Here is a 13,632-nt window from a genome sequence, read left to right as displayed (position 1 = left end):
AGATATGGTGGGAGATTTCGGTGGAGAAAAGTGGAGTGGTAAACGTCAATACGAGATGGAGCCCAGGTACTAGTAGGGAATTAAAATTTCCACTGCATTACAACCTAACAAGTTACTGATTGAATGAGGGAGATTAAAAATCATTGGACAGGTAACGCAATAGACAAAATAATAACGAAAATTAAGAATGGACAAGAGTAAGGAATAAGTTACAAAAGAAACTAAATTTATTTCACTAATTACGCTTTCTCGTTACAACAAAAATTAGGTGTTTCAACATATATTGGTTTTGGAGACGTTATAAATGCTTTGATGATCATCATCTGAACGAAACAAAGTTTTTTATCGCAATGAAAAGAAATAAAAGAAGAAGGTGTGAGGTAAAACTAATACTTTTCATTAGAAGAAAGCTTTGAGAACTAAGTATTGTAATCTAGGAGCCAAGGTATCATAAGCAACCCGAAAAAGAAGAAGAAGCAGGTCCAAATTCATAGATACAAGCAAAATAAAGCTCGTAAACAATAACACCGTATGATGAAACGGTTGTTGAGTACGTTGTTTCATTTATGAATTTATGTGGTCATTTTTCGTTCAGTATATACTTTAAAAATACATATAAGTTTTATTTCAACTTACATCTTACGTTTTTAATCGATGCATAATTTGTTTTTGTGACGCATAAACAAGCATTGCGTATGCGCATGTTTACATGTTTATAGAGGCTGAAATAAAAGCGATTGCTTTATCTAACCACCATTTAAAGCCTTTAATTGAAGTAAACATAATAAAAAATTACATAAAACTTACAACAATCACTTAAATCACACTTAAAACCTCTTTTAAACCTATAAAACCAACCCCAAACCCCAAGATGGCGGCGTCATTTCCTCCCATCTTCCACAACACCGCACATCTAAACAAATCTCACCTCTATGAAAAGCACGACAACACGAGGTAGTCGTGGTGGTTCGTCTGCTGACACGGAACCATTTATTTAAGTGTTTTAAGTGATGTGCTGAAGTGAAAGTGCTCAGTAAGTGCTTTTTAAAAGCCCGAATTACTCTGGTGAGTTAAATGTACAGATCTCGTTCTGTAGGTGGTCCTTTTCTGCCGAATTTTGGGGGGGCCTGTTGTCAGGGGTCGCAGGTGGGCTTATTTTTAACCCTGGGGTTTGTTTAGGTCTCCCCGGGGATATATTATTATAATTAAAGTTAATATTAAGTAATTTAAAACGTCTAAGTTCTAAAGGAATTTGTTTAAAGAGATAAATTTTTTTTTGGGGCTTAGCTTTTAAAGGGGCCTATCGTATGCTGCCTTATGCAAGGGGGCTACTTGAACCCTATAGGGGGTCATAGGTTTGGTTGGGCTTGCCCCTCCCTCCCCCCCCAGGGTAGGTTAGGTTAGTATTAGCTCTACGTCAGGTATTATTTTGGAAATTGACTTTTTCTGTAGTAATTTGGTTGCTTATTAATTTATTGTTATTTATTGTCTGTCGACTGTAATTAACCTTTAATTAACCTGTAATTAACCTCAGAACTAATGTATTTTTGCTCTCGCACATGCGCAGTGTCATAGGGGAACTTTTGGTAAAAAGTCTATTTTCCTTCATGGGGGTGTCTGCGCCCCTGGCTAAGCAACACAGCTTACTAGGTTAGGTTAGGTTAGGTTAGGGTTCGTAACATTTTGAACCCCAGCACCACTAGTCGCAAACCTAAAATTACTTATGAAATTAATTTATTTTAAGAAAACACAAATTTTCACTTTTCCGTAAAAATCTGAAACTTTTCTAAATCTCAACTTCATCTTAACCCCACCTGAAATCGCTCCTTTGTATGCGTTTGTATGTGTTCGTTGCAGGCTGTCTGGCTGAAATTCCGCCTACTCGCTCAAATTGTCCAAAGAATGTGATTTTTTTCCATTAGGCGCGTTTTTTGAAGTCCCTCCCAGGCTGTCGAATTCCCCCAACGGTTTTGAATGATTTCCGATGACAAGATACAATTGGCTTTATATTAGGCCTGTATTGCACTTTCATTTGAATTTTTAGATCAACGTTAATCTTGAGTATGGCTGTTGTAGAGGGCAGCATTTTGTAATGGTTGTCCTTACGATCGGTGGCTTTCATTCGCAGTTTCCATTCAAAAGTGAAGATTTTATTGAGTATTTCCAGCTCACGGAGTTTTGCCCGACAGAGTAAGTTGCCCTAATTGCAACGATATGAAGTTTTAACCTAGATTTTTTAAAAGAGCTCTTCATCAAATTATGACTTAGAAGGTAAGACAATACCGCCCCATAGCTAATGCAGGAAAATTTTAACCAGTAAACACCCCTGTGTTACGTGGCATTATTTTGTATCGGCAACTTATAAAATTTTACTCATTTTTGAAAAGAGCTCTTCATCAAATTACAACTTGTAAGACAATACGAAATGGTAAATGTTATATGCTAAACAAAAGGCAGGTGACTGGCAGGAACCAGGCCATGGTAGTAGTATTTACTTATTGTATTTTAATTCCATAACTGGACATTATGCAGATGGGTGGGTTATGATTCACTATGGGAGGGGGGGTGTGTTAGTTTTGAGGCTTGAAGACTACCTGCAATCATAAGCTTAGTCCTTATTTCCAATCTTTATTGTTACTTAGGGGGCCTGGCAAGGTCAGGGCATGGTACCCTAAGTAAGGTTAGGAAGGTGAGGTTAGGACTGGTCAGGTCAGGACACGGCATTATCGACTGGCCCCATTATGATTTATCTTTATCTTTACACGTCATATTGCCGGTTGCAGTCATGTTGGGGTATTTGATAGAGGGGGCATTTTTTTTTAAACTGTCCATTATGCTAGGCAAGAAAGAGATAGTTAAGATGTCATATAGCCCAGGGTACCTAATTGTGTAGCCAAATCTAAGATAAGCAGGCCATAGTAGTATGTTGCAAGTACTAAAATATATAATGATTTCAAAATGGATTGGATAGGCTGTTGCAGTACAGTATTTGATTATAAATATCAAGAGGGTAGGCCCCTGACCGCTTGCAGGCAGTAAAATGCAAGTATGTGATCGGTAATGATTTATCAAATGTTATTTTATATATAGGCTATAGTTTGATGCCTTTATTAGTGCTTTGGAGATGAAAGTTGCTACAAGAAGCTCAGTAGCGTATATTCTATCTGTGCGATGTTATACAAACTCTTAATTTTATTTTTCAGATATATCTGGTTAGGTGCGGAACATCGCAACCATGTCTCACTACAACTTCAAGAAGATCACAGTCGTGCCTAGTGCAAAGGTAATGATAGTTTTCGATTTTGTCGTGGAAATTTTTATGTTGTCCATTTCCATATTTTTATAGTCCCCCTTTACTTCTTTGTATAACTTAATACTTTTTCTCCACCTCCAGAAACTATAATTTACTGGTACCTTTATAGTACATACTATATAATTGAAGTTGGGATAAATAACTGGTGAATGAGAACTAAAAGAATGTTTACTGATGGCTGAAATTGTTTGTCTCATTAATAGGTGTTCCTATTTCCCTTCATGACAAAGACCTTTAATTATGAATGCTAGTGTTACCGTACTGTACTCTGTTTTTTTTTTTTTTTTTCCAGTATGAATTCCTTTGCTATTTCAACCTTTTTGTGAGGGGTCATAGAGGCCGAACCTGTATCACATTTTCGCTTATGTTCTTGGTTACAGTAACATCACTTACGTCATATCCTTTATGTTAGCATGCAACAGGTAACTTGTGATTTTTAGATAAAGATGGGAGATCTTTTTAAGTAAGGTGTAGGGTACCATACTCTAGTGATTAATGAAGAGAGAATTCTGTCAGTTTTTTGAGCCCTTTGACAAACTTGAGAGCATGGAGTTTGTGGAGTTGATGACTAAAGCTTTATGTTTTAAAACTTGACCATATATCTGTATAGTGTTTTTTCGTTGTTGTTATGGGAGGCCCCATCAGTTCTCACCTTTTGATGAAGAATGATTCTGGCTGGTTTCGTTCACACTGTCATTGCTGATTTATATGTTGTGGTTCAGTGTCTATATTTTGATGTTACCAAATACATATATTTTATTGTTGAAAGATATCTAACAGTGATTTATTCTTCCAGGACTTCATTGACATCATACTCTCCAAAACTCAGCGTAAAACACCTACAGTCATACACAGGCACTTCAAGATATCACGCATACGTAGGTTTTACATGAGGAAAGTCAAGTTCACTCAGCAGAACTTCCATGACAAGTTGACAACCATCCTCAATGATTTCCCAAAACTGGAAGTAAGTGTTAATTATTTGAGGTTATTTTTACATATGGATTTTATCTTTTGAGCTAATGTTTTAAAAACTGATAATTTTGGTTGAGAAAATGTATATATGTTGAATAAAATTGTTAAAATGTACTCTTGATTACAGTTTCGCTATCTCATTACATTAGGGAACTAACGCACAAACAGTGAAAAAAGTTGTTGTTGTTATTACTTTATTGTAACCATTTTATAAGTAACACCATCATCGGCTATTGAGAATACTATCCTAGTTTTATTAAGGCATAAAAAGCTATGTAGGTAGTAAGAGACTGCATTAGTAATACAGAATATAGTATCTCATCGTAGGGCTATAAAATTAACCTTCAAAACCTTTCGCTTTCAGGACGTCCACCCATTTTACGCCGATCTCATGAACACCCTGTACAACAAAGATCATTACAAGCTTTCGCTAGGTCAGATAAACATGGCCAAGCACCTCATCGACAAGGTCGGAAGCGATTACACCAAGCTCCTGAAGTACGGCGACAGCTTGTATCGATGCAAACAGCTGAAGAAGGCGGCTATGGGTCGGATGGTTACCATCATGAAGAAGCAGGCTCCTCCCCTCAAGTACTTGGAAGACGTCCGCCAACACATGTCCAGGTTGCCGTCCATAGACCCCAACACCCGAACGCTCTTGCTTTGCGGTTGTCCAAACGCTGGTAATTTACGGAACTTGGTTCTTACTTTGTTTAATATTTTTGTGCTGGGAAATCTATGTATGGTGCAATGTCTTGTAAAATAATGGATGTTCAGCTTTTAAAATTTAACTGTACCTTGCTCCAGTTTGTAACCTTCATTTAAAATAGTTCTTAAGACCAGCCATATTTTAGAATACTGTAAGAATAATTTGAAGTAAAAGGGGAAAATTGAGCAGGATATACTTGAATTTAAACACTTGGATGTGATGGAACAGGTAGAGATGTGATACATCTGAGATAAATTGTTTTGATTAAACATTGGTAAATGGGTTAACTAAGCTATTGAGTCACCTATGGCTGTGCATATATTTAAATGAGATTCTTTACATTACTAGTAACAGTTCAAGAGATATGTGAAAAGAACATACGTAAATTGGTAAAAGTTAGACGAAAGAATCGATGTAAATAAAGCCGTAGGAACTATGAAATTCAGTAAATTAAAATGAGTCTGTCAGTCATTTTAAAGTTATTGATTTATTATTCACGTTTACATCTGAATGATCTTGCTTTCCAGTTGCTGGTTTGACCTAAAAGATTGTAGACATGCTTAAAGAGATAAGTTACTACTCACCCTCATTCTTTCCTCACAGGTAAATCATCCTTCATCAACTTGACTACAAATGCAGATGTGGAGGTTCAACCCTACGCATTTACTACAAAATCATTGTATGTCGGCCACACCGATTACGAATATCTTAGGTGGCAGGTTAGTATAAATAGTTTAGTATATTCTGTTTTGATTATTATAAGAAACTGATCACTATATGACACTGTTTGCATGTAGCGTGTGTTGAAATATTTGCCAAGTGCTTGGCATTAATCATACCATAAGGTATTACAAGGTTCTTGCATGCAAAGCTGCTTTATCAAGAGGGCCAGACGTTTGGTGTTGGATACTGTATTTATACTAACCCAATTCCCATCTATAGAGAAATGCAATGAAACTTAAATTTCAGTTTACAGCAAATGATGAATACGGTTTTGGGTAAAAATTTTGCCTGAATCTTCAGCATTTTCATTCTGTCTGAATTTAGTGACCCCTCAACTTACCTGGTGCCATGGGGTCGGGCTTTCCAATCAGGTAAAGGCCCAATAGTGTACCCTACACATTTTCAGGATATCCTGTAGCTAACAGCAATTCCACAGTTTCTAGCATAAATTGCGTTATATTTTTAAGTGTTATGCAGAAAGGTGTTGTTATCTCAAGAGGTCCCCTAGCAAAAGAAGGTAAAATCATATTGTTGTTATCTCAAGAGGTCCCCTAGCAAAAGAAGGTAAAATCATATTGTAACTGTTAGGTACAGAATTCTCTTAAGTTGAGGAGTTTATAGAGTTCTTATGAGGATGCTCTGTAATCACTCAAGTTTGATATGGGTCACTTGATTTGATTTACAAAGACAAATCCTTTTGAACCTGTTCTATGAAAATTAAGAATGTAAGATGTTGATAATTAAACTGTTCTTTAGAGGCCTGATGGACTTTGTTAAATAAATGATCATGCACAAAATCTGTACCATTAAATTGGTATTTATCACACACTCATTAATCACAAAATTGTCATTTCCATTTGATTCTCATCTTGTTTGTGATGTGCTTTTAATTTTGTGTGTTGCAGTGAGTATTCTTTCAGACAGCAACAGACTTTTTGCTCTGCTGTTATATTTGAGTAACCTACTGCGCCTGTTTAATTTTTTCAAGTTTTCCCTTACCAAATTATTTGTTTTTCCTGCCGACATAATTTCTAGTGTGGAGCTTTTGCTGACCCTATGTGTGGGCTGTTAATATCTTTCTCCCCCTTTTCTTGTTTTGACTGGGACACATTGTTTGTACTGTAATGTTTGCTTACAGTATTCACCACCTTTTTACCCTTTACTGCAAAGGTTACCTTTGGTTTTCTACTTCTTCTCAGCATGTAACGTGACTTTGTATGCTGTGTATTTTATTTTAGCATTGTCATTCTCATTGTCGTTATGCCTCTTGTAGGGGCCAAGTTTTTACTCTTGACCTCGCATAGTTTGCATGAATTGGTCTGTTGAGCAGTGGTTTAAGTTAGGGAAAAATTGTGTGTACCAATACCATTCTCTGCTGAAGAGTCGTCAGATTCTTGTAGATAGATCACAACAGCTTCCTTATTGACCATGCTGCCTCCTCCAACTATTAGGTCATCTTGCCCTCTTAATAAGACTTTTGGCTATTTCTACTCCGAATCTCCTCTCCGGAGTTCTCACCTATGTGGTGGTCTTCCTCTCTCAAATGTTCCACATGCTGGCTATTTTATAATTAATGGGTTTGTAGAAAAACTGTTTATTCCTAAATGAATACAGACCTTTCTGTATGATCCTTCACCTGTCTTTTCTGATAAACAAATTGAAGTAACGTATCAGTTGCTACCAGCTTTTGTAAGTACAGGCAGTTGACTTAATACTTAGAATGTAAGGCTTAAATAGTTTTGGGGTATTCACGAGTGTTTGGCCTGAATAATTTATGAGGTATTTGTTTTCATTGTCTATTTCTTCACAGGTAGTCGACACTCCTGGTGTCCTGGACCGACCCTTCGACGAAATGAACACGATTGAGTTGCAGGCCATCACAGCCCTGGCGCATATCCGTTCTGTAGTCGTGTTCATTCTGGACATCTCGGAAACTTGTGACGTTGAAATCGAACAGCAAATGAAAATCTTTGAGAGCATCAAGCCTCTGTTTGCAAATAAGGTGGAGTACATTAAACGTTTGTCATATTTTATTACTCGTTTTGATGTCGAGGTATAGATGGTGTTATCCCTGCATAATTATACTTGTAAATGACTACTCTTTGGAATAATTGTGTTGGAGATATGATATCATTTAATATCCATCTCTCAAACATTAGGAAGACATAAATGAATCAAAATAACACTAGGAAAGAATCAACAGAAATAAAGTCTATTTAAATTTTATTTCCGCACAGCCTTTGATCGTCGCATGCAACAAAATTGACGTCATGAACTTGGACCGGCTCGGGAAGGAGTACCCGGCAAAGAGGGCGCTGGTCACCGCTCTGGAGAAGGAGAACATTCCTGTTCTGGAAATGTCGACGCTTACCCAGGAAGGAGTAATGGATGTCAAAAAGCAGGTAGGTTGTATTTCTGTTCAAGTTTATATTGATACATTCTCTTCAGGCTCTTTTTTTTTTTTGCTTTGTGACCCTGTGGCTTTAGTTAATACAGGTCCACTTGAGGGGTTACCGTATGGTACCAAGGAATCTTTGTAGCATCTTGGCACCGTATATGTTGCGCATTTTTACTATTCATCTGTTTCCACTGGTATTGTATATTACAACTGCCGTCCATCTTCACCTCCTGTAAAAGAGCAGTTAATTTCGTTAAACCATTTTAAACTAATGTACAATAATAAAATATGAACACAGATCTTTGCCTAATGCACAGGTTACATTGAGTTAAGCTGTGTATAATAGGCCCTAACATACCATCAACCAGTTTTCATCCTCTTATACCCACCCTAATCAGTTAATGTAAATACCCTCTTAGAGTAAGTATAAAATATGAAAAAGCTTCTGCAATACTTTATAGAGTACATTAGCAATCTTTGCTTCATACATAGAGGATAAGAATAATTTTTTGCGGCTGTTCTCAGCCATGATATTTTAATTCCAGTTACATTAAGTTTTCATTCGTCTTTTTAGGCTTGTGATCGCCTGATAGCACACCGTGTGGACGGAAAGCTCCGCACAAGAAAGGCGGATTCCATCTTGAATCGGGTTCATGTAGCCATGCCTGCACAGAGGGACTTCAAAGAAAGAAAACCGTTCATTCCTGGTATGACATATTTACTGTTTTAATATTTCAATCCTTATAACAAGGAATACCCATATTGGGCCCTGTGTTGCTTATTGTAGAGGCTACTTTTATAAAGCTTTCTTTTGGCTGGTGCTTCAATACTTTTTGCCATTTACCTTCAATCTTTTGCAGCTGTAATTTTCACAGCTCACTTGAAGCAAATTATACTCCAGTTTCCTCAGTTCATTCAAAACAAATGCTTTTGTAATTTTCTCAGTTCATTCAAATCAAATGCTATAGCAATTTTCTCAGTTCATTCAAAACAAATGGTATTGTAATTTTCTCAGCTCATTCAAAACAAATGCTGTTGTAATTTTCTCAGTTCATTCAAAACAAATGCTAATGTAATTTTCTCAGGTCATTCAAAGCGAATTCTGTTATAGTGAGTTTCACACACAATTCAAACCAAATCCTATTCCAATTTTCACAGCTCATTCAAAACTATCTTGTGCTAATTTTCACTCCCTATCCATAACAGATCCTACTTGAACTTATACAGCTTGTTCAATTCAAATCCTGCTGTAATGATCACAGGGCATCTAAAACAAATCCTACCCTAATTTCTAAAGTGCATTGCAAAGCAAATCCTACGCTCTGCAGCTCATTCAAAACAAATCCTATTGGATCAGTCTTGTGAGTCAATTAGTGTGGTAGTGTGGTTCAGTGGCTCTGATAAATATTTATAACAATCATCAATTGATTTTCTTCATCTTATTCCCTCTTGACATTTTGCAGTGGCCGTTAAGAAGGCCCGGGAGCAGAAGGGCGAAGCAGAGCCGAAGCCTCTGAAGAAGTTGGAGAGAGACCTGGAAGAGGAGCTCATGGAAGACTACACTCTGGATCTGAACAAGAACAAGGACTTGGAAAACGACGAGTGGAAGTACGACGTCATCCCACACATCTGGAACGGACACAATATCGCGGACTTTGTCGACCCAGAAATATTCAAGGTAAGTGTGAGGCCACTTACGTGCTGTTTTTATCTTGGCCAAATCCTGTGTTGGGTCCCTGTCCACAGTGTTCATTTTTATGTACATTGTAGAAGGTCAGTATTTTCTCAAGAATACGTAGAGATGACCTGCACCAAATGGAAGTTCAGATCAAGAGTGCAGAAGATTAATACCCGTTTTACTTTAAGTTAAAGGAATAAGATCTATGTGCTTATCACTATACAGTACATGTCACTTGAATTGCTTTTAGCATTTTATACCTTATCTCAGTTATATGTCGGTTTAATCCTTTCATTTAAACCCCAACACTTCCATATACTATTGACGCCTCATTTACATTGCAGAAGTTAGAACAGCTCGAAGCAGAGGAAGAAGAAAGGTTAAAGAACGGATATTACGAATATGACATTCAGTCTGACACGGAGATGGACAAGGAGATTGGAGATCTGGCCAAGCGAATCAAGGAGAAGAGAATCATCAACGCCATTTGCCGCAGGGTCGACAGAAGAAAGGAGAAGAGAGAGATATCGCGTGTCTCCAGGAAGCGCGAGAGATCCGTCTCTCGTCTGCGGTCAGAGTTCGAGGAATTGGGCGTGGACATGTCTGACGTGAGAGGTGCGAACTTCACGAGAACGAAGAGCACTTCGAGACCGCCTCTGAAGAAAGCCCGCACAGAAAGCGAAGCTCGGTCGAGGTCGGCTTCAAGGACGCCCCGTGATCAGTCGGGAGTTAGAGATGTTGAGGTGAGGATGCTAGAAGTTTTTACCTGTAGATGTGGATTTCTTGGAGGTCTTGAAAGATTTTCATGTATTAGAAAATGGAAAGATCTACAGCGGACACTTTTCAGAAGGTTGTGTCAAGATTTGGAATTTTTTCTGTTATTCTTACAGTCTTGCATCTTACTATGCTTTTTCATTTTTCCCGTGTGCATATATATCACCAAGTGCCTGTAGCCTAATATGTAAAGACTAAAAGCATTAATGTTCATTCATTGCACAGCGCATTTCTGTCTTAAGCAAAATTCCACATATCCTTTATTTTCACAGATGGCATCAAAGATGAAGAAGATCGGTGAGAAGTCAAGGACCACACTCACTAAGGTCGGCAAAGTTTCCGAAAGCGATAGACGTATCGTCGACTTGAAGCCTAAGCATCTGTTTGCGGGGAAGAGAGGTCTTGGTAAAACTAGTCGGAGATAATGAGTTAAAATTAATACTGTATATTTGTTATCGTTTTTTTCAGATAGTTACCATACTGTTGATTAATTCAGTATTGGTGAAAGACCTATATATTTGTAAAAGGGTTCGTATGAAGTTTAAATGTAACTAGGGTTTGGTACTTGTAAAATTTTGGGGCATTCATGTGTATGCCAGGAAGCGTTCCATGGATGTACAAAGTACTGTACTGTACATAGAAGAGACCAATTTTAAGTGAAGGGTATCTAAGTAGTACTTTTGAGTTCTGTAACCAAACACCAACCATCTTTTCCGGGTGATGTTTAAGGATTAAAAGAGTAGCGTATACCATCCTATGCTTTCAAATGTCAGAATTTTGGCCCTTATACAACTGCATATTGTGCTTCAAGAGGCTGTGTAATTACAATTTGTTACATACTATACATTTGACATTTTGAAATACATTACTTTAAATGGAAATAAGAAAGTTCTGTAGAAAATTATTATGGCTGTAATTTTCATCTTTGCTATGTATAATATAACTTGTGACTGGATTTTGTTCTATTAGATAAAAGCTTCTATGAAATTGTTATGGTATTGTACAACCATAAGAGGTGATGCGAAGATATTAATTTATGCAAGCTTTTGATAGTGGGTTTATGTAACTTTAAAACCACAAGAACTGGTGAAGACGAGGATTTTTCAAGCTGTTTTTGAAAGCCTGTATATTAGCCTCCTTGCTTGTTGAGCAAAGGTTTAACTGAATGCCAAATAATTCTTGAAGTTGACCAACATCTAATTTCTACCAGATGTAGCAGAGTGATGCAAGAATCTGTAATATACAGGAAAGAAAATATATAATATTCATATTCGGTGTTTTATTTGTTTACGATCAGGTCTGGACGTTTCAGAATGGTGAGCTTTCAATTTCATGGTAAAACTAGAAAATGCATTAGCCACTTGTGAATTACTAGTATCAATAAATATTCAGGTGTTGATGAAATGTGGTGAATCTTGTAACTTTGTATACTACTGTGAATTGTACTTGTAAAGTATTTTTTGTCAAGATACATAAAGAATTGGCTTTGTGTGAAAGATAAATAGGAAAATATCAATTCTGCGAATGCAGTCAATATAAAAGTTCCGCGAATGCAATCAATATAAAAGAGCTAACAAACACTTGAGAAATAAATTTTATTTCCAATTGATTTTTATAAAGTTTGGAGCCTACTCCAGGCTATTAGAAGTTGGGTAGCATTTGTAGTTGATATTTTCTCTCTGGTGGGTGTACAATCGTAAAACGGGATTCATGTATTGAGAAATTTACAAGAACCATTGAAAACATTCTTCAGCAGCTGAAGAGTCATATGTGTAAGTAAAAAAAATCAATGAAGAGCAAACGCTCAAGTGCAGAATAAACCAAAATTAATAACCTCCTTATTAAGATTCCAGAGAACAGACTACCCATATGAGGAAAAAAAGATTTAGCGAAATATGCAAATATGTATGCAAACAACTTGGTAAAATAGAAATACCAGGGAAAATATAATTATGAGAGAAGAGGAATGTACTGCAGTAAGATTAATAACACTACCACTTCCACAAGAATATGGCCTGATTGTAGCCATGTGGGACCTATTATCTCTCGTCTGGCCTTTCACCTCCATAAACCTTAGGTGAGATGCTATTCTGTCCAAGTTGAGCTTCAGCAGTGGCACTACTTGTTGAGCAGCCACTAAAGGTTTCAAGGAGAAAGTATCCAGGGACTTGTGGGCTTTGCCCCTTGAATAGTTGGGAGTAAAGGTGGTCTGGCACTGCCAAGCACCTCAGTACCTGTAACAAAAAGTTCCTCCTGAATGCTAGAAAGAGAACAAAGCCCCTGAATTTATAGCCCAATTCCATGGGAGTGGTGCCATCTGCTCACCAAATGGCTTGTATTCTTGAGGACTTCTTGAAGCCAGAATGAGATGGTGCTCTTGGGCACTTCCTTTTCGTAATTGGTGGTACTAACAAACAGTTATTGATCTTAGGTCTGGGACATCAAGTCCTGTTCAGGTAGTACAGCAACACTCGCACAGGACACAACACGATCTTGTCAAGATGATCTTGACAAGATGGTGGTGTCAAGAAACTGATCTGCTGGAAGAGGGTTCCAACCGCAGAGATACCCCTCTGATGACACTAACCATGTAGGATGGCCAAATTTGCTGAGTAGACATCTGTCAAACTCATAACATCAGCTGACATCTCCCAAGCAACCGTGCGAGAAAAGCCTCTCACAAGAGATATTGTAGTTTCCAATCATGAAGTGCAGGAGACTCTACTGCCCGGTGGCACCTTGACAAGGAGGTTTAGTAGACCAGGATACCTCGTATGATTAACTAAGCCTGCCCCTGCTCAGGGGATCATGACATGTCTAGAACAATTCCCAGACTCAATAGTGACACTCTGAGGCCAGTTCAACCCTGCTTGTACACATTTTAGACAAAGTGCATGCACAGCTTATCCCATGTTAAGTAGATCTGAGCTGTGTAACAAGCTGGGTTGACACCATGCCGTGTACGCTATGGCAAGGATGCAGTCCAAGAATGTTCCTGGCTGGCACTATGCACAGGAGTGCAGCCTTGCTCATGACAATATGGGCACTGATCGTGAGAACAT

The 13,632-nt window shown here is 37.7% G+C and overlaps 1 protein-coding gene across 1 annotated transcript; it reads left to right on the top strand.

Moving 5' to 3' along the window:
- Positions 1-876: 876 nt before the first annotated feature.
- Non1 (nucleolar GTP-binding protein 1) lies at positions 877-11,840 on the top strand. The gene is made up of 11 exons (XM_067133773.1): positions 877-1,065; positions 3,204-3,283; positions 4,110-4,280; positions 4,653-4,971; positions 5,601-5,716; positions 7,531-7,722; positions 7,958-8,122; positions 8,693-8,825; positions 9,582-9,796; positions 10,141-10,539; positions 10,843-11,840. Exons 2-11 carry the CDS (start codon positions 3,236-3,238, stop codon positions 10,993-10,995), a joined length of 1,911 nt encoding a protein of 636 aa, XP_066989874.1. The 5' UTR covers positions 877-1,065; positions 3,204-3,235; the 3' UTR covers positions 10,996-11,840.
- The last annotated feature ends 1,792 nt before the right edge of the window (positions 11,841-13,632 follow it).

This window comes from Macrobrachium rosenbergii, chromosome 34, assembly GCF_040412425.1.
Source record: "Macrobrachium rosenbergii isolate ZJJX-2024 chromosome 34, ASM4041242v1, whole genome shotgun sequence".
NCBI lineage: Eukaryota > Metazoa > Arthropoda > Malacostraca > Decapoda > Palaemonidae > Macrobrachium > Macrobrachium rosenbergii.
Note: the sequence above shows the minus strand (reverse complement) of the source record. Positions and strands in the feature narration are given on the sequence as shown.

Excerpts from the sequence above, each read along its gene's own strand:
- Non1 (XM_067133773.1), top strand. The coding sequence starts at position 3,236 with ATGTCTCACTACAACTTCAAGAAGATCACAGTCGTGCCTAGTGCAAAG. Across the intron at positions 3,284-4,109 it reads CAGTCGTGCCTAGTGCAAAG|GACTTCATTGACATCATACT; the intron begins GTAATGATAGTT and ends TTATTCTTCCAG. Across the intron at positions 4,281-4,652 it reads ATGATTTCCCAAAACTGGAA|GACGTCCACCCATTTTACGC; the intron begins GTAAGTGTTAAT and ends TTTCGCTTTCAG.